Below are 20,833 nucleotides of genomic sequence, written 5' to 3'. Positions count from 1 at the left end.
TGCAGAGAAACAGCATGCGCAATCCGTAAACTGCACAGAAAGTGGAGATAATACTAATGCCAATTCCACTGTGTCTCCTAATTCAATAAAAAACAAAACAGAAGAAATAAAAACAATTTTTTGAGAGCTGTGTCCCCCTTAGGTCATCACTATTCTTTCATGTCATTACAATGAAGGCCCTATATTGCATTATGTATGCACTACTAAAATAATATCCCATTATTGGCTGTCATTTCTTTCCATCAAGAGAAGAAAGGAGAATGAGTTTAGGAGTGCACTGTAAAAGTGGGTTCTTAGGAAGCTAAAGTGGCAGATGCAGGGCTGTGTTGTGTGATTGGTGCAGCATTACGGGGTATATTGTATACATTTTACTGGTGAAAATGGACACATTGCACAAGGTTTTCCATGATGAATACTCAGTACATACTTATAAGGCAGGGAAGAGAGAAAAAGCCTCAAAAACACAGAAAAATGCAGGGCTCGTCAGGATGTCACAAAAAAACAAAGGAATCGGTTTTAAAAACATGCAGAAATTCTCGTGCCATGCTCTTACGAACTTTGTCTACAAATTAAGAACAGAGAAGGACGTACCATGCCAGGTTTGGGGGATTCCACTTGAGGTGCTGAAGACTTCACAGAGTCAAGGTGGCTAGAAATATTTTTGAGCCGGTCGGACAGTTCGCCATAGTGCCCTGCCATGTCTGGATGCTCGGAACGGTAGAGCTCTAGGCTTCGACGCACGTCATCATCATACAACTGCCGAGACACTTCATCAATGAGCTGCTGTGCTTCCTGAAAACAAAAAAATCACCAACATTTGCCTGTCAGGCATGAATCGAAAGCATGAACGAAGGCTTTTACAGAAACAAATCTCATACTCTGGATTATCCAGCAAATAAAACATAAATATCAAAATATCGAGGTATGAAAGAAACAATTTACATTCCTTAAATCTACAGCCCCACTATATGAAAGCAGATACAGAGTTTTCCAGTTCACTATATTTAAAAAAAATGAAATATTAATACCGATGTCTAGGCACCTACCATACTAGTACAGTAAACAAGGCATTCTAGCCATTGGCTGTACGTCATCAGATCAGCGTCCAGGTATAGTGCACATAGAAGAATAGTGGTGCAAGACTCATAAATGTTGATTTTAAAGGTAGGAAAAGTAGGATATCATGTGTTATGCGACATGATATCCATATGTGACAAAACTTTTAACCAGTGATTGTAACTCTATTGCTAAAGTCTTAAATAGACAGATGAAGTGGAGACAATCGTGTACTTGACAGAACACCTCAACCTACCTGCAACTTTTGTTGCCTTGGAGCACCCTGGAGGAATGAGGCTTCCTTCAAAAGTCGCTCGATTATCAGGATCCGCCGGAACACTATTATAATAACAGTGGTCACCTGCGTGGGCCACCTGGCACCAGCAAGCCAGTCTGGCAAAGGTTCTTCAGCTTCCACATCAGACACTGCTGTTGGCTTCACTGAACTTGCTGCTCTGTCATCAGGTGACATGCGTGTGGTTGTGCTTAAGGGCTCCTTGCTGTGATCCCCAGGATGTTCTCGGTCTTTTGGAGCATCCTTGTTTTCAAGAACAGTTACAGACTCAGCTGAGGGCTCTCCTGGCATTCCTGGAAGCACCTCCTTGCCTTCCTTGATGACCCGTGTGACTTCAGTGATGATGAATGTATCCACGTCTTTGGGTTCAGTAGGCACATCAGAGGGCTTCTTGGGCTTGCCCTTCTTTTTCTTGCCAGGTTCTTCCTTTTCAGCTTCAGGCTTTTTGTCTTGAGCAGGCTCTGTGAGGCTGAAAACTATAGAAGGCTCCTTTCCTGGTGTTGGTTCACGGCTTGGCACCTTCGCTGGCTTCACAAACTCAGATGAGGGTTCTCTTGGCATTCCTGGAACCACTTCCTTGTCTTCCTGCAGAGAAACAGCATGCGCCATCTGTAAACTGCACAGAAAGTGGAGACAATGCTGATGCCAATTCCACTGTGTCTCCTAACTCTACACCATGCGTTTTTAGATATAGCTCTCCAGTTCGGGCCATACCATGTGCATTGTGTTGCATGTCCTTCCAACAGTACTCCAAAATGAAATGTTCCTTGTACTCACAGACAGGCTGCGAAAATTTTTGGCACCATTTGCAAGAAGGACGTTATTTCATGAGCAATGCAAAAATCACGACCTAAAATCTTGTATCAACAGTTCTCGTTTCTTTGCACATTTATGATTTTTTTTTAAACCATAATCATAGCTGAATTTCTGCATTTTTATGTCCCGCTTATATCTCCAACTTATCAATAGCAATCCCCACCAAGTCATGTAGGTATTGGCAATAAATAGAAATGCATAGGCCGTACTAGTTAGCAGCAGTTATCTAGCATGAAGAGCCCCTGTGAAATCTTTGTTTCTTAAGTGAAGATGTGGCTTTGAAATCGGAGAAAATGGGAAAAAAAATTGAATATTTGAAAATTGTAACCACTTGTATATTCTGTTTTCTATTCTGCCCTAAAGTTTCGTCGCTCAAACGACCGAGAAATAATGCAAAAAAATTGTTTCACAAACTGCGGCGGCTGTGCGTTGCGGCGAAACACTCAAACAATGGTAATTTTTTTCTGACATGGTTTTCTGCCCATATATTCACCTTTCAGAGCAGAGCTATCTATGTTTATCTATAATGTCCCCGTTTGTTGCACTAATAGGATTATAGTGCGGATCAAGACATCCTTTCTTTTTTAGATCTGTGAATTTTAGATGAGTTCTACGAAATTTTTTCCTCACTCTAGATATGTAAATGAATGCTGCGGTACCTCCTCGTTTGCCCTAACCGATTTGTGCTCTAACGCTCGTTCGTTGTATGTGAGATACCGTGCAATTTCTCTAATATTTATTTTGATGGTAGCACAACTATGGCCATTATAAGTGGGCTCGACTGTACTGCGAAACAATTTTCTCTAGATATAAGAGTGAAATTTTATGAGAGTAGTCATAAAGCAATTCCTAACATGCTAAAAAAATTTCATGTAAATACATCAAGAAATAAAAACATTTTTCTCAGAACTGTGTCCCCCTTAAATCCTCATTATTTTTTCATGACATTACAATGAAGGCCGTTTTGCATCGCACATGCAGTACTGAAATAATATCCCATTATTGGCTGGCCATTTCTGCACCTCAAGAGAGGAAAGGAGGATGGGTTTATGAGTGCAACCTAAATGCGAGTCCTCAGGAAGCTACAGTGACAGTGGTAGATGCGCGGCTGTACTGTGTGATTGGTGCAGCATTACGGTGCACGTTGCATACGCTTCCCTGGTGATAATTGACACACTGCACTAGGTTTGCCATGGTGAATACCCAGTGCATCTTGACAAGGCTGAGATGGGACAGAAAGCCTCAAAAGCACAGAAAATGCACAGCACAACAGGATGTCACAAACAAACAAAGGAATGGGTTTAAAAACATGCAGGACTTCTCGTGGCATGCTCCTATGAGCTTTGTCTACAAATTAAAAACAGAGAAGGGCATACCATGCCAGGTTTGGGGGATTCCACTTGAGGTGCTGAAGACTTTACAGAGTCAAGGTGGCTAGAAATATTTTTGAGCCGGTCGGACAGTTCGCCATAGTGCCCTGCCATGTCTGGATGCTCGGAACGGTAGAGCTCTAGGCTTCGACGCACGTCATCATCATACAACTGCCGAGACACTTCGTCAATGAGCTGCTGTGCTTCCTGAAAACAAAAAAATCACCAACATTCGCCTGTGAGGCATGAATCGAAAGCACAAAGGAAGGCTTTCACAGAAACAAAGCCCATACTCTGGATTATCCAGCAAATAAAACATAAATATCAAAATATCGAGGTATGACAGAAACAATTTACATTCCTTAAATCTACAGCCCCACTACAGTCGACGACCGAAAATTCGGACCCCTGATTTTTCGGACATGCTTGATTATTCGGACTTTTTCGCGGCACCGCGACATGGCCCATAGAGCCAATGTGTAAGAGCGCTTGAAATTTCGGACGCACCGCAACTGACCACTCGATTTTTCGGACCTCGTTCGCACTCGCCACCAGTACCCAAGCCGCCATATAATGTGTACAGTGGAACCTCATTAATTCAGACTGCAGGAGATATCGAAAACTTGATAAAACAAAATGAAATTCAAGCTTAAAGGCAGCCTCTTGCGGCGCTGAAATTCTGCGCGAGTCGGCACATTGCGCTCGCGTGTTTTCGAATTCGTACTGTCCTTGAATGTCTTCTGCCGCACGAACTTGAAACGTAGTCTGAGTTCACGGAACTCATCTGTGCCGAGTCTTTAGTCCCGAAACGGAACGTGAATACGATCGCGGAGGCTACGCGCACGCTGTGGCCTCCGCGATCGAAGCGCGCTTCGGGCACGCCGACGGATCATATCGCGGCCGCGATCTGCTCCGGCGCTGCGCCGTTCGCGGGGGCCACGCGCGCGCATAGGAGCTTCCAAGTGCCGTCTATGGATGGCGCCGTGATCATTATCATCAACTTTTTTCTCCGTCGCGATTTTCCGCTGTTCACATCGGCATCAGCATCGCCAGCTCCAGCCTTTCGTGGCGTGTTAGCATGCGTGTTAGCGCGTTCGCCGTGATAGTGGCTTTCGCGTGCTGCCGCCGAGCTTCGCAGTTTTAGCGCAATGGGCAAGCACCTTAAGCTACACGGCTGGGAGTTAGCTCTCGAACGCGGTCGGTAAGCGTGCGGCGGGCGGGAAATTCGACGTGGCCGCGAAGTGCGTCCGACGATGGTGCAACCAAAAGAGAAACACAAGCTGCAAAAAGCGCGCTTTCCGAGGCAAACCGTGCGAGTTTCCTGAACTGGAAGAAGAGCTGCTCCTCTATGGGATGGAATTTCGGAACAACGGCTACGCGTTGACAGCGGACATGCTGCGCGGCTTCTTTTGGCATGAGCGTGCACCAGAGCGCAGCACCAGCTCAGGAGTCTAAATACTTCGCGAGTAACGACTGAACGTAGAATAAATGTCGCTCATTCCCTGGTTGGTGTGTTTTTACTTTAAAATTTTTTTTTTTCGCACATCGCGTGTATGGGCCGCACCCCGAAAATTTGCCCTCGAATCTGGGAAAAAAAAAGTGCGGCCCTTATACGCGTTTATACGGTATTTCGTGCAGCGAAATATAGTCATGAGGAGCTTTAGAATGTTTGCAATACAATTTGCCGCTGTCTCCGGCATAGTGGTGATAAGTTCGTGATTTTTTCGGTGAAATTTGATTTTCCGGACTGCCCGATTTTTCGGTCGTTTTCGCGGTCCCTAGAGAGTCCGAAAAATCGGTCGTCGACTGTATATGAAAGCAGATACAAAGTTTTCCAGTTCACTATATTTAAAAAAAATGAAATATTAATACCGATATCTAGGCACCTACCGTACTAGTACAGTAAACAAGGCATTCTAGTCATTGGCTGTATGTCATTAGATCAGCTTCCAGGCATAGTGCACATAGAAGAATAGTGGTGCAGGACCCATAAATGTTGATTTTAAAGGCAGGAAAGGTAGGATATCATGTGCTATGCGACATAACAAATCCATATGTGACAAAACTTTTAACCAGTGATTGTAACTCTATTGCTAAAGTGTTAAATAGACAGATGAAGAGGAGACAATCGTGTACTTGACAGAACACCTCAACCTACCTGCAACTTTTGTTGCCTTGGAGCGCCCTGGAGGAATGAGGCTTCCTTCAAAAGTCGCTCGATTATCAGGATCCGCCGGAACACTATTATAATAAAGGTGGTCACCTGCGTGGGCCACCTGGCACCAGCAAGCCAGTCTGGCAGAGGTTCTTCAGCTTCCACATCAGACACTGCTGTTGGCTTCACTGAACTTGCTGCTCTGTCATCAGGTGACATGCGTGTGGTTGTGCTTAAGGGCTCCTTGCTGTGATCCCCAGGATGTTCTCGGTCTTTAGGAGCATCCTTGTTGTCAAGAACAATTACAGACTCAGCTGAGGGCTCTCCTGGCATTCCTGGAAGCACCTCCTTGCCTTCCTTGATGACCCGTGTGACTTCAGTGATGATGAATGTATCCACGTCTTTGGGTTCAGTAGGCACATCAGAGGGCTTCTTGGGCTTGCCCTTCTTTTTCTTGCCAGGTTCTTCCTTTTCATCTTCAGGCTTTTTGTCTTGAGCAGGCTCTGTGAGGCCGAGAACTGTAGAAGGGTCCTTTCCTGGTGTTGGTTCACGGCTCGGCACCTTTCCTGGCTTCACAAACTCAGCAGAGGGTTCTCTTCGCATTCCTGGAACCACCTCCTTGTCTTCCTGCAGAGAGACAGCATGCGCAATCCGTAAACTGCACAGAAAGTGGAGACAATGCTGGTGCCAATCCCCATGTGTCTCCTAACTCTACACCATGCCTTTCTAGATATAGCTTTCCAGTTCGGGCCATACCATATGCATTGCGTTGCATGTGCTCCCAACAGTACTCTAAAATGAAATGTTCCATGTACTCACAGACAGGCTGTGGAAATTTCTGGCACCATTTGCAACAAGGACATTATTTCATGAGCAATGCAAAAATCACGACCTAAAATCTTGTATCAACAGTTCTCGTTTCTTTGTACATTTATGACTTTTTTTTTCAACCATAATCATAGCTGAGTTTCTGCATTTTTATGTCCCGCTTACATCTCCAACTTATCAATAGCAATCCCCACCAAGTCGTGTAGGTATTGGCAATAAACAGAAATGCATAGGCCATACTAGTTAGTAGCAGCTATCTAACATGAAGAGCCTGTGTGAAATCTTTGTTTCTTAAGTGAAGATGTGGCTTTGAAATCTGAGAAAACGGCTAAAAAAATTGATTTTTTGAAAATTGTAACCACGTATATATTTATTTCTATTCTGCCCTAAAGTTTCATTGCCCAAACTACCGAGAAATAATGCAAAAAAATTGTTTCGCGAACTGCGGCGGCTGTGCGTTGCGGCGCAACACTCAAACAGTGGTAATTTTTTTCTGACATGGTTTTCTGCCCATATACTCACCTTTCAGAGCAGAGCTATCTATTTTTATCTATAATGTCCCCGTTTGTTGCACTAATAGGATTATAGAGCGGATCAAGACATCCTTTCTTTTTTAGATCTGTGATTTTTAGATGAGTTTCACGAAATGTTTTCCTCACTCCAGATATGTAAATGAACGCTGCGGTACCTCCTCATTTGCCCTAACCGATTTGTGCTCTAATGTCGTTCAATTTCTGTAACACTTATTTTGATGGTAGCACAACTACGGCCATTATAAGTGGGCTCGACTGTACTGCGAAACAATTTTCTTTAGATATAAGAGTGAAATTTTATGAGAGTAGCCATAAAGTAATTCCTAACATGCTAAGAAAATTTCATGTAAATACATCAAGAAATAAAAACATTTTTCTCAGAACTGTGTCCCCCTTAAATCCTCGTTATTCTTTCATGTCATTACAATGAAGGCCTTTTGCATTGTACATGCACTACTGAAATAATATCCCATTATTGGCTGGCCATTTCTGTACCTCAAGAGAGGAAGGGAGGATGGGTTTATGAGTGCAACCTAAATGCGAGTCCTCAGGAAGCTACAGTGACAGTGGTAGATGTGCGGCTGTACTGTGTGATTGGTGCAGCATTATGGTGCACGTTGCATACGCTTCCCTGGTGATAATTAACACACTGCACTAGGTTTGCCATGGTGAATACCCAGTGCATCTTGACAAGGCTGAGATGGTAGAGAAAGCCTCAAAAGCACAGAAAATGCACAGCACGACAGGATGTCACAAAAAACAAAGGAATGGGTTTAAAAACATGCAGGACTTCTCGTGGCATGCTCCTATGAGCTTTGTCTACAAATTAAAAACAGAAGGGCATACCATGCCAGGTTTGGGGGATTCCACTTGAGGTGCTGAAGACTTCACAGAGTCAAGGTGGCTAGAAATATTTTTGAGCCGGTCGGACAGTTCGCCATAGTGCCCTGCCATGTCTGGATGCTCGGAACGGTAGAGCTCTAGGCTTCGACGCACGTCATCATCATACAACTGCCGAGACACTTCATCAATGAGCTGCTGTGCTTCCTGAAAACAAAAAAATATCACAAACATTTGCCTGTAAGGCATGAATTGAAAGCATGAAGGAAGGCTTTTACAGAAACAAAGCCCGTGCTCTGGACTATCTGGCAAAGAAAATATAAATATCAAAATATCAAGGTATGACAGAAACAATTTACATTCCTTAAATCTACAGCCCCACTATATGAAAGCCAATACACAGTTTTCCAGTTCACTATATTTAAAAAAAATGAAATATTAATACCGATATCTAGGCACCTACCATACTAGTACAGTAAACAAGGCATTCTAGTCATTGGCTGTACGTCACTACATCAGCTTCCAGGTATGGTGCACATAGAAGAATAGAGGTGCAAGACTCACAAATGTTGATTTTGAAGGTAGAAAAAGTAGGATATCATGTGCTATGTGACAAAACAAATCCATATGTGACAAAACTTTTAACCAGTGATTGTAACTCTATTGCTAGTCTTAAATAGACAGATGAAGAGGAGACAATTGTGTACTTGACAGAACACCTCAACCTACCTGCAACTTTAGTTGCCTTGGAGCACCCTGGAGGAATGAGGCTTCCTTCAAAAGTCGCTCGATTATCAGGATCCGCCGGAACACTATTATAATAATGGTGGTCACCTGCGTGGGCCACCTGGCACCAGCAAGCCATTCTGGCAAAGGTTCTTCAGCATCCGCCTCAGACAATGCTGTTGGCTTTACTGAACTTGCCTCTCCTTCATCGGGTGACATACGTGTGGCTGTGCTTAAGGGTTCCTTACTGTGATCCCCAGGATGTTCTTGGTCTTTAGGAGCATCCTTGTTTTCAAGTACAGGTACAAACTCAGCTGAGGGTTCCCCTGGCATTCCTGGAAGCACCTCCTTGCCTTCCTTGATGACCCTGGTGACTTCAGTGATGATGAATGTATCCACGTCTTTGGGCTCAGTAGGCACATCAGAGGGCTTCTTAGGCTTGCCCTTCTTTTTCTTGCCAGGCTCTTCCTTTTCAGCTTCAGGCTTTTTGTCTTGAGCAGGCTCTGGGAGACCAATAGTTGTAAGACTTGGCTCCTTTCCTGGTGTTGGTTCACGGCTCGGCACCTTTCCTGGCTCCACAAACTCTGCTCCTGGCATTTCTGGAAGCACTTCCTTGTTTTCCTGCAGAGAAATAGCATGCGCCATCCGAAACTGCACAGAAAGTGGAGGCAATGCAGAAATGCACTGCCTGTTGTATGTGCGCTTCCACCTGGCATAAGCGCAGAGATTTCAGAACCGATTGGAGAAACTCATGCCATTTGACTGGCTATGCCAGCAAGACATACCATTTGAGTGGCTGTTAAATTTCTCACATAGCTGCCATTAGTTTATCACTGACGCATGCAGTCGTTTCTCTTTGACCACTGCCGCTCTTTCACACAAACTGTGCATCTGCTTGCACTTGAAACCAACCGGCACATGAGCATGCACCGACTGACATTGCAGCTCATCGGTGTGTGCTTAGCCGGTAGCTTTAAAGGTGCACTGAAGAGGATTCTGAACTTGTCTTTTTGCCGCGGGAACTCGATCTACACGTTGCTAGCATTCTTAGAAACTTCGACTTATAGCCCTGTGTGGCCGATTTCCCCAATTAAATCGAATTAACGTCCGGCTCCCGCCTTTTTTTTTTTAATTCTGCCTCGTACGGTGGGCGGAGTCGACCAACGCGTGGAGCGCCTTTCACCCAGTCCCGTGGCGGCTTGCCGCTCTGACATCGGCGGAGTAATACGTAGTAGTCCGTAGTAGCAAATAGTCCGCGCATATTTTTATTTCTTCGGGCTTATTTTGCGGCTATATTATCTGCGAATGAAACTATTTATTCATGGAAACCTAAAAAACAAAATAAAGCGAAAGCAAAGCCTCCACAGGACTGGGTGAAAGGCGCTCCACGCGTTGGTCGACTCCGCCCACCGTACGAGGCAGAATTCAAAGAAAAAGGCGGGAGCCGGACGTTAATTCGATTTAATTGGGGAAATCGGCCACACAGGGCAATAAGTCACTGTTTCTAAGAATGCTAGGAACATGTAGATCGAGTTCCCGCGGCAAAAAGACAAGTTCAGAATCTTCTTCAGTGCACCTTTAATGCCTCCTTTTTATGCTTTTTGGGGGATGCTACGCTGTTTTTTAAGGGGGGTGTTACGGAAACTAGAAAACACTTTTTGGTCTCCACGCTGGCGGGAAGTCAACTTTTTTTTTACTTTGAGGCTGAATTGACGGCACCTCCTCGATTGCTCAAACCGATTTGGGCTCTCACAGGTGTTTGCTGTGTATGAGGTACAGTGCCATTTCTCTAATTCATATTTTGACGGTAGCACCACCCTCGTTCGTAATAAACGACCGATCATAACTATGGCCATTATAAATGGGCTCGACTGTATTACAAAAAATTTTCTGTAGATATAAGATGGAAATTTTGTGAGAGTAGTCACAAAATAATTCCTAACATGCGAAAAAAATTTCATGTACATACATCAAGAAATCAAAACATTTTGCTGAGAACTGTGTCCCCCCTTAAATGCTCGCTATTCTTTCATGTCATTACAATGAAGGCCCTGTTGCATCACATACGCACTACTAATATATTATCCCATTATTGGCTGTCATTTCTTTCCCTCAAGAGAGGAAAGAAGAATGAGTGTACCAGTGCAGTATAAAAGTGGGTTCTTAGGAAGCTACAGTGGCAGATGCACGGCTGTGCTGTGTGATTGGTGCTGCATTAGGGTGTATATTGCATACGCTTCCCTGCTGGTAAAAACATGCAGACCTTCTCGTGGCATGCTCTTACGAACTTTGTCTGCCGAATTAAGAACAGATAAGGACGTACCATGCCAGGTTTGGGGGATTCCACTTGTGGTGCTGAAGACTTCTCAGAGTCAAGGTGGCTAGAAAGTTTTCGGAGCCGGTCGGACAGTTCCCCGTAGTGCACTGCCATGTCTGGATGCTCAGAACGGTAGAGCTCTAGGTTTCGACGCACGTTGTCATCATACAACTGCCGAGATATTTCATCAATGAGCTGCTGTGCTTCCTGAAAACAAAAAAATATCACCAGCATTCGCCTGTGAGGCATGAATCAAAAGCATGAAGGAAGGCTTTTACAGAAAGAAAGCCCGTACCCTGGATTATCCGGCAAAGAAAACGTAAATATCAAAATATCAAGGTATGACTAAAACATTTTAGATCCCTTAAAACTACAGCCCCACTATATGAAAGCAGATACACAGCTTTCCAGTTCACTATATTTAAAAAATTAAATATTATCACCAAAATCTAGGCATCTACTGCACTAGTATAGTAAAAAAAGCATTCTAGTCTTTGGCTGTATGTCTTTACATCAGCTTCCAGGTTAGGACACATAGAAGAATAGTGGTGCAAGACTCATAATTGTTGATCTTAAAGGAGGGAGATACAGTGTGCTAGGAAATTTGCCAGCAAGCAAGTTTAAAGGTACTTTTTTGGATGCTAAAAAGTAAATAAAAGAAAGAGCGTCTGAAAGCATGGGATTTCTTTCCTCCATACTGAACTTTACTGGCCATCTAAACTGCACCTCCCCAAAAAGTCTAGAACGACTACCCTATATTTTAACAGTGCAGTCTAAATGTTGACCATTTAGAATGTCAGCACGCTATTACAATGTGGTGCTGCAAAACAAGAGCTCGTGCCTGGGTGGGTACCATGTGCAAACTTCTGTCTGCACGCATGCATGACCCCTGCCAGTGTTGGAGTTCTTCTTTGACAGAGATGAGAGAAACAAATTGATGGTGGTTACGATGGTGATTACGTTACTGACGAGGAAATAGCGAGCACCAGCTTTTTTTTTGCCCTTGCAGCAAAAGCCAAGTAGACAATGATTGTGACGGCATGTGCACTCCATGCATGAGCCAATTCTCGTTCGTTTTGTCACACCGCAAAATGAAAGATCACACCGCAAAATGAAAGATGCAGACGCACCATCCAGCCGACAATCATAGAAAATCTAACAAGTTTTACATGACTAGACGCAGTAATTTGTGCAAATTAGACTGCTGAACTGAGATGTACTAGGTGCTAGGATATAACAAATCCAAATGTAACAATACTTTTAACAAATGATTATAACCATATTGAAAAAGCCTTAACTTTACCGAAAAAGTGGAGAAAATTGTGCCCATGATGAAAACACCTCAACCTACCTGCAACTTTTGTTGCCTTCGAGCACCCTGGAGGGATGACGCTTCCTTCAGAAGTCGCTCAATTATCAGGATCCTCCGGAACACTATTATAATAATAGTGGTCACCCGTGAGGGCCACCTGGCACCAGCAAGCCATTCTGGCAAAGGTTCTTCAGCATCCAGATCAGACAATGCTGTTGGCTTCACTGAACTTGCTTCTCCATGATCGGGTGACATATATGTGGTTGTGCTTAAGGGCTCCTTGCTCTGATCTTGGTCTTTAGGAGCATCCTTGCTTTCACGAACAGGTACAAACTGAGCTGAGGGTTCTCCTGGCATTCCTGGAAGCACCTCCTTGCCTTCCTTGATGATCCGGGTGACTTCAGTGATGACGAAGGTGTCCACGTCTTTCTGGTCACCTGGAATATCAGAATGCTTCTTAGGCTTACCTTTCGTTTTTCTGCCAGGTTCTTGCTTTTCAGCTTCAGGCTTTTTGTCTTGAGCAGGCCCCGTGACGTCCTCAGTTGGAGATGTTTTTGCTTCTGAAGTATCAGCTGGGGGCTCATAGCCCTGTGAGGCTTCTTTTCTACATTCCCTGATTATGTCAGTGAGTTCAGCAATCAGGTCACTGTCGTCATGTTCCTGGACTCCCGGTTTCCCACTTGGTTTGGTCTGCTTGCTTTTCTTCTTCTTTTTGCTTGTCTTTTTGTTGTCTTCTTCAGGTTGTTGGATGGACTTAGCATCCGGTGCCAAGCTGAGGACTGTGTCACTTGGAAGACGTTTTGAGGAGTCTTCTTCGCCTAAAAGTTTGGGGGATTCCGGATGCTTGTCACTGGACACATCACGAGGCGAGAGCACCTCATCACCTTGGATAATATACGAGGCTTCAGTGATGGTGGGCTTTCCAGGATACGTTTCATGTGGTTTGGTCATATCCCATGTGCGATCTGAAACAGGCTCCCAATCACTCACCTTCACAACGTGGGTCTTTTCTTCTATGATGACAGTGCGGCGACTTTGGTCACCTGGAAGCTCTGAAGGCTTTTCAAGGCCACTGTCTTGACCTGGCTGTTCTTTTTCTTTTTCAAGTTGTGGCTCCAGGAGTGACTCTCGAGAATCAAATCCTGTTGAAGAGGGTCCCTGCTCTCTTTTTTCGATTACCTGGGTAATCTCTGTTGTCATGACACTGTCTTGGACATGCTTGTCACCTGGCACTTCAGGAAGATCTTTCTTCTTGCTCTTCTTTTTCTTCCCTGTGGGTTCGTTCTTGTCCTTTGCTTCTGGCTGCTGGCCAACCAGCTTTGAGTCAAATACGACGTGACGCGACTTTCTTTCTTGAGCGGTCTCTCCGCGTTGAGGCGGTGTGGGTCGCTTGTCATCATGCTGAGCAGGTTGCACTATTTTAGTGGTGGTAATGGTAGGAACACCATATATTATAGTAAGTGTTCTTTCGTCCAAAGAATCTCCTGCTTTCCCAGTGCCCACTTTAGAGGCGTCAACTGGCTGCATTGGCAGTGATTTTTTTGGTGACTGACCTTTCCCGGAAATGGATGGCTGAGGATAAACGGGTATGTATGTCGGAACCGTGCTAGACTCGTCATGAGGCTGTTGATTCTTTGTAGGCACATGATCTGTGGATATGTGGCCTTTGGTCACAACCCTGTTTGTATCAGCTGCTGGAGTATCCTGCTGTGTGTCTGTTGTAGTGTAAAATGACATGTGTACAGTTGAAGGTGTTGTGTCTGGTGCCTGGCTATCAAGCACAGAGGTGGGCACACTGCGAGAACGCTCTGCATCAAGAGGAGCAATGCCTGGCTCTAAAGACACATCGACTTGAATGCCAGCCTGAAAGTCGACAAGGGCAGAGCTGCCTACCGGAACGGGTTCTGGTTCCTTCTCTTGTTTCTCTGCAACTGCAATTTGTGCGGTGTCATCTCCGTCACCGGCAATTTCTGCCTGCGGCATTTCTACATGAGAAGGCTGTTCTGGAAGAGGAGCTTTGCCTTTCTTTTTAGACTTTTTCTTTTTCTCTTTTTTAGTCTCCTCAGCAATGTCCGCTTGAAGCGGTTGTCCTTTCTTGGCATCTTCCACAGCTGGAGTTTCAGTGCTGTGCTTGCTGTCTCCGGAGAACAAATGCAGAGCAAACTTTTTCACTTTTTTGCCCAGTCTGTCAAGAGGGCTAGCTGCCGTTTTAGTTTCTGAGGTTTTCTCAGTTGAAGATGGTGACTGCTCCTTCTTTCGCTGTTTGGAACTCTTCTTGAGCTGCTTTGGCTGGCCATTAGCAGGGCCTTCACGATCAGCTGCCTCTAGCCCTTCTTTGTCAACACTTGGCAGCCTGACTGTTTCTTTTCCTGAAGGCACTGCTATGGTCTGCTGTTCCTCAGACTGCGGTATTTTACCGTCAGGCTCTGAGCTCGGCACAGATAGTACAGGCTCCATAGAATCATCAGGTCTTCCATGGATAGTCTCAGTGACTGAAACTAGTGGAGCTAGACTTTCTGTTTTCTCGGGTTCAAGATGCTTTGGATGTCCATTGGCCTGCAGGCTCTGACCAAAGGCCTTGTCTGGCTCTTGATGCAGTTTCACGGCAGTTTGTTGCCCTGGTGCTGTAGAGAGCAACTCAGTAGTTGTAGGGTAAACAGTAGTGCCCACGTCCACTGTGCTTGTTGTGAGTGTGTGAGCAGGAGATTCAGAGGCCTGACCTGCTAGAATAGTGGCATCAGCCTTTTCTTTGCCTGCAACCTCACTAAGGTCTGCATTCTCAGTCAAAAGCACTGGTTTCCGAGGCTGACCTTCCTTACCTGTTTCTTCAGCAGGCTCAATACCAAAGAACAAACGACGAGCGTCATCCATCGAGGTTTTTTCAGGTGAAAGTTGTCTCACCGTTACAGTAGTGCGAGTGACAACTTCACCTGATGGATGAGTTTCGGACCAAGATGTCTCAGTCTTAGAATCACCAGGGAAGACCACAGTACTTTTGACATCCTCACCTAATGCAGGCTGCGTTTCGAATGGAGTCCTTTTTACATGCCGCTGGGCATGAACACCCAGCCATGGCACAGATGCCTTGTCAGGCTCTTCCACTCCACTCGGCAGTTTGGAAGGAGCTTTGGCATCGCTATGAGTGAAATGACTAGTTGTCCAACCCTGACTGTACTGTGTCGTCTCAACACCACTTACCACCTCAGGCATACTTGTTCCTTGCGTTGGCTTCCAGGAGCCTGTTTCAGATCCTTGTGTGCTCAGTCTGTAAACTTCGGTGGTGCTCTTTATGTCTTGCGGCACTTCGGTCACAGACACGCTACCCACACTGGTGCTTGTCAGAGGTGCTGCCTCATGAACATCTTCCTGTGGTGCTTGTACCAGCTCCGCATAGGACGGAAGCTGGAAGGAATAATGCACCAGCTGAACTTTTTCCTGGAACTTAAGCTCAATGGTCTTCTTTTCGTCTGTGTCCCGCACGACCCTCGAAGATACCAAGTTGAGCGGTTCCACTTCTCTCTTGAATTCACTCTCCACAAGTTTGACTTCGCCGGGTGCAGGCTCTTGCCTGCTGGCGATGGAAGACAGTGTCCTCAACTCATCATCAATGGACGTATCACTAAGCACCCTGGAAACTCCTGGAAAGCTGCTAGCCTCCTTTGGAACAGCAGGAAGCTCTTCAGTAGTGCCCGTGGCTGCCTGCGGATGCTGAGTTGTGCGCACTGAGTGCCTCTCCATTGTGGGTGTTCCAAAAGGCATGGGTGATGGGCTGCGCTCGTGCCGAGTCACCACCCAGCTGCTGCCAAATCTGGTCTGTCCCTCCGCAGGCTGGGACTGCCAGGACTCCCAAGAGGAACTGTCATGAGCAGGACTCCATGCACTGCTAACGGTAGTAGTCGACACCTGTTCTGGTCGCCTGAGGGGCTCCAGATTTGCCGTGTATGCCCGGATGGCATCGGGACCTGTCAAAGACCTGAAAGACTCGGACAGCTGCCACGGGTGGCCTTCATCCGTTTCCAGACGTGGCTGGCCCCTCTCCCCCACGGTGACTGCTGACACAAGCCTGGTGGTGGTGCGAGTCACCTGTGAGGTCCCGTCTGGGCGCTGCTCTCGAGTCACAACACTCTGTGGCCTAGACTGGTAGTAGGCCGTGTAGTCCTGGCCGGCGGGGACGTCCATAAACGAGCCCAGAGCTTGGCCGGAAAGCTTCAGGACTGTTTCGCTTGGTATGGCCGCCCCCTGTAAGCCAAATACTAGGCCGTTAGTCTAGGCCTTGCTGCCAATCCAGTACTGTCACTGCGCGCGTGTGTGTGTGCAGCCGAAAGTGACAAGAGCTGGAGGAGGAAGTTGTGGAGTAGAGAGTGATAGAGAGAGAGGAGACAAAGAGAGAAAGAAAGACAGGAAGACAAGGGAAGGTGGTGCAGATGTACAAGTTTGTATTGCCATAAAAAACAGGAGCAAAAAACATGAAGACGACACCAGAAGATGGGAACATACCATGCACAGCACTCCCTTAACAAAAGTATGACACAATTATGCAAGTTATTGCACAGAACCACTTTTAGGCCCGCTTTGGGCGCTCTAAAAGGCTTTGTATAACTGTCAAACATGACCAGCAAAGGCACTCTCAATGCAAATGCAACACAACACACAGAAAAACTCAAAGCTTGCCTGTCACACAGACATGCTAGGGTTGCTAATAAATATGCACGCGGTGATTGCCCTTCCTACGAACTTGTGCAGTCACAGTATCGCAAGACACATAGAAGCCATTCTCGTCAATGGTGCTATGCAGAAAAAAGCAGCAAATGGCAGTACATGAGGTAAGACTCATGGTAGTAGTGGTCAGAGGTCGTCCACAGCTGAGATCTACAAAATCTTCCACAGAGCACGCCAAAACAAAACAAGCGTTAGTAGCGCTGCGGTAATTCGGGAATGGTATGGGAGAGCTAGGGGACTATGGAAGAAGGTCAGATGGGAAAGGGACCGCATCACTGTGCTTTGGTATTAGTCACACGTCGCAGACCAGGCAGGAGAGAGAGCAATGATATGTGGTGGGTGTCTTTCGGAAGGGTTCGTCCGTCTAACAGCTGCAAACATGCGAAGGTGTTGTTCGAATCAAACCTTGGAGGCCGGGTCAAGGCACCCGTCGGAATGGCGCCCAGCATTTTCACCCCCTCCTTCCCCCACAGGTTCCCGAGCGCTTGCCTCTTCAGGCAGCCCCTTGCGCTTTTTCTTGGCCTTTTTCTTGCTGGCCGTCTCTTCCAAGGGGGTGCCCTGACGCTGCTCCTGCGAGCCCGCGCCACTCTCGTCATCGGTACCTGTCCTCTGAGGCACAACCCCCGCGTCCTCCTTGCTCACTCCTCCCGACTCCCGCACTCCCCCCGATCCGTCCTCACTTCTAGGCTCGGCCCCTTCGTAGCCGGGCACAGGGCTTCCCATTCGAGCCACCTGCGCGTACGTCAATCGCTTAGTCTCGCCCGTGGGTGACAACAAGTCCCTTTGCACTGTTTCCTCCACAGATTGTGGTGGTGGCGCTGCTGCTGCGGCTGCTGCTGCTCCATTCAGTCTCTCAGATGTCTCGGTTTCCTCCCTCACAGGCACTTGAACCACAGGAGTGGCGCTGGCTTCCTCCTCGTGTTTGCTCTCTTTTGTGGGATGAGGCTTCTTGGGTTCACGATGAACCGGCTCGTCAATGGCAATGGGCTCTCTCGTTGAGCTTGGCTGTGGACTCGCTCTTCCAGAGAGGATTTCCGCGTACGTTGGCTTCAGCGCCGAAGCATCCTCAGCCGAACCTTCAGCTTGCCTTGAGTCAGCAGTTACGCTTTGAGATGGCTGCGCTTTGGTCTCCGCTTTCTTCTGCTGACTAGGGCCATCCTTGGAACTTGGCTTGGCTGTGCTAGCTTTTGCATGTTTCTCCTGCGACTTTACTGGAGCTGAACTCTGCATCACAGGGGCAATGAGGGTGACTGGGACCTCTGCAGACTCTTCGAAGTCTCCCTGGCTTTCCACTGGCAAGCTATGCGCTCCTCTCGGCAGCTGAAGGAATGGCGTACTCTTTGGGTCGAAACCTGGCATCGAGCTTGAGGCCTGCCCTGGCTCGGGCGTGGCCTCCCTGGAAGGGCGGGCACTGCCGCGCGGCGATCGCACGTATCGTCTGTACGAGGTGTCCGTGCTGAGGTTGAATGGCACCTCATCGGGCAACTGTCGCTGGTGCAGTTTGCGTATGTGGTCCTGCAGCTGTGTCATTTGGTGCCGGTACTTTCTGACCTCATCCTTAAGAGCCTGAGGGGGGGAACAGAGTTTGGCACCAGGGGGGAAAAGAGAAACACCAGTGTGTTGGTTACGAGCTGCGCGCTACCCTAGGCACGACCTAGTGGGAACCACGGCGTGCTCTTCTACTCTACACAGCAAAACGCCTCGGTTTTTCTACACAGCAGGTGCAAAACGAAGCTGTACTGCCAGTCTGCTGCTACGGGTGGCTTGTCTGGCAACAGCAAGCCAGCCAATTCTCGAGGGGAAACAGCCTCGGTTTCTACTATTTCAGCCTCCTTTGAACTAGACCAAAGGTGAGTATATGCTAACAAGGTCCTGGGGACATAGGTGCATGAGCAATTACGGCGTGCGGGATAAAGGTGATCATAGGAAAAACAATAGAACGCAGAGTACTCTCAGGCCACAGATCGCATTTTTGAGCTTGGAGATGCATGAGTCATAAAGATGACTACATATTACAAAGGCAGCTGGGGTGGAAGACACAGGGATTGTGAAAGAAACTAGCTTCTACCAAATTAGGCGAGATACTAGCAAGACTAGCACTGGAAGCAAGATACTGCATGTCCCTGTGATTGGACATTACATATGTTTGGAATGAAATCAGTAAGGCTATAAAAACGCAAGTTTAAATGTACACCTACTGCTTTCAGAAAAGAAGTTTCAACCTACGGGCTTGTTCGGGACCTTTGCAATATAACTAGATATGAAGTAAGCCTGGGTATCATTTTTGGAGGACTTGAATAATCAGCAAGTAACGACAGAAGGAAAAAAGTGAACTATGTGTTGAATCCTTTATAAGAACCTCGCGATATTTCAGACCTTGGTGCATAGTTCAGAAGAGGCCAAAACCAAAAGCAGTAGAAGCAGCTTCTAATTTAGAAGAAGCGAGAGAGCAAGACTGAGAAAGAAGAAATGAAAGAAAGCAAGAAGGTTTAGAAGAAACAAGTCCTTTTTGCTCTGCGCGCCTAGATAACGATTCTAACGTGATTGCTAAAGCAGATGGCTCGCATGTAGACAAAGAATACTGCACAAGCATACAATCACTCATCCACAGATGTAAATTTTATCTTCTGAGCACGCACTCCAGCACTCACCTCCTGGAGCTTGAGGTTCAAGGTTCGTTCCTCGGGCGTGTTACCGATAGCTCCAAGGGCCAGTTTCAGTCGGTGTTCTGACTGAGACAGAAGTTGTCTCACGTGGAGAAGATCTTGACTGTACTGTTCGTCCTGTAAGGGAAGAGCCATCACGAAAAAATCGGCAAATTGTTGCAATCTCCATCTCCTTTTTCTTTCCACATGACCAGCACATGACCAGACTGATGGAACCGATTGTTATCCTGGGGCATAAGAAACAAGCGTGATGCTGACTAAAGCTGCTAGTTTCATTTAGTCCATTTGATTATTAAGCACCTACAAAGTTTAGTTTATGGGGTTTAACGTCTCAAAGCGACTCAGGCTATGAGAGACGCTGTAGTGGAGGGCTCCGGAAATTTCGACCACCTGGGGTTCTTTAACGTGCACTGACATCGCACAGTACACGGGCCTCTAGAATTTCTCCTCCAAAGAAATTCAACCGCCGCGGCTGGGATAGAACCCGCGTCTTTCGGGTCAGCAGCCGAGCACCATAACCACTGAGCCACCGCGGAGGCTACCGATGACGATAGTGACTGCAGATTTACATGGTATAAGGGCAGCTGCAGCCAAGTAGTACCAAGTAACGCGGGTCATTTGAGCACGATACTTTGGGGAAAAAAAAAGCTCAACAAGAATCTGCACGCTAAGCACAGTATGACCGACGGAAAAATGAGAGGCAGGTTTTGAGACATGCCTGTGCGAGGCAGGCAGACAGTTCTTGGCAGCGGGCGTCCAATTTTCCCTGGAGTCCCTGCAGCTGCTGAGACAGCTCCTGTACGGTGGCCACCATCGCGTTCTCCTCGGGTGCCCACGAGGCCCAGCCACGGAGATGCACCCGCAGTTTCTCCAGAGACATGGCCATCTTGGTCTGCTGGCTCGACAGGTCGGCCAGCATTTTCTGCATGGGCAGAGAGTCACCTCTCGTTATGGGCACGTATGTGTGTCAAAAAAATGAATTTTTTTGTTTTTCTCAGAAAAAAAACGACCAAGCACACAGTGTTGCCATTCTTGCTGACAGCCATGTCATCTATAGCAGTTCCTGCTGAGTACGTTGTGCTGACTTCAGGAAAAAGTAAAAGGAATGAAAATGGGGCCTCAAAGTGGCTGCTTTTAGGAAACGCAGCTATGCTCAAAAGCATTTTTTTCACCCAAACAGACAAACCTGTTGTTCCATGC

General features: G+C 46.6%; 1 protein-coding gene across 12 annotated transcripts in view; it reads right to left on the bottom strand.

Annotated features, from left to right (window-relative positions):
* LOC149332392 (uncharacterized) overlaps nucleotides 1-20,833 on the bottom strand; it is a 372,379-nt gene that overhangs the window by 89,869 nt on the left and 261,677 nt on the right. For 9 of the 12 annotated variants that reach the window (XM_089557304.1, XM_089557316.1, XM_089557306.1 and 6 more), the window contains 11 exons: nucleotides 20,352-20,555; nucleotides 19,619-19,750; nucleotides 17,373-18,533; nucleotides 12,288-16,487; nucleotides 10,943-11,143; nucleotides 8,623-9,240; nucleotides 7,900-8,100; nucleotides 5,696-6,319; nucleotides 3,544-3,744; nucleotides 1,313-1,936; nucleotides 592-792 (listed from right to left, as the gene is read on the bottom strand). In XM_089557304.1, the coding sequence (XP_089413430.1) occupies nucleotides 592-792; nucleotides 1,313-1,936; nucleotides 3,544-3,744; nucleotides 5,696-6,319; nucleotides 7,900-8,100; nucleotides 8,623-9,240; nucleotides 10,943-11,143; nucleotides 12,288-16,487; nucleotides 17,373-18,533; nucleotides 19,619-19,750; nucleotides 20,352-20,555 (8,367 nt within the window). The remainder of the gene's footprint in view (nucleotides 1-591; nucleotides 793-1,312; nucleotides 1,937-3,543; nucleotides 3,745-5,695; nucleotides 6,320-7,899; nucleotides 8,101-8,622; nucleotides 9,241-10,942; nucleotides 11,144-12,287; nucleotides 16,488-17,372; nucleotides 18,534-19,618; nucleotides 19,751-20,351; nucleotides 20,556-20,833) is intronic. The other 3 variants (XM_089557313.1, XM_089557312.1, XM_089557315.1) reach the window with 3 other exon arrangements.

Source organism: Amblyomma mixtum, chromosome 8 (assembly GCF_055824585.1).
Source record: "Amblyomma mixtum isolate Tamu chromosome 8, ASM5582458v1, whole genome shotgun sequence".
NCBI classification, from domain to species: domain Eukaryota; kingdom Metazoa; phylum Arthropoda; class Arachnida; order Ixodida; family Ixodidae; genus Amblyomma; species Amblyomma mixtum.
Note: the sequence above shows the minus strand (reverse complement) of the source record. Positions and strands in the feature narration are given on the sequence as shown.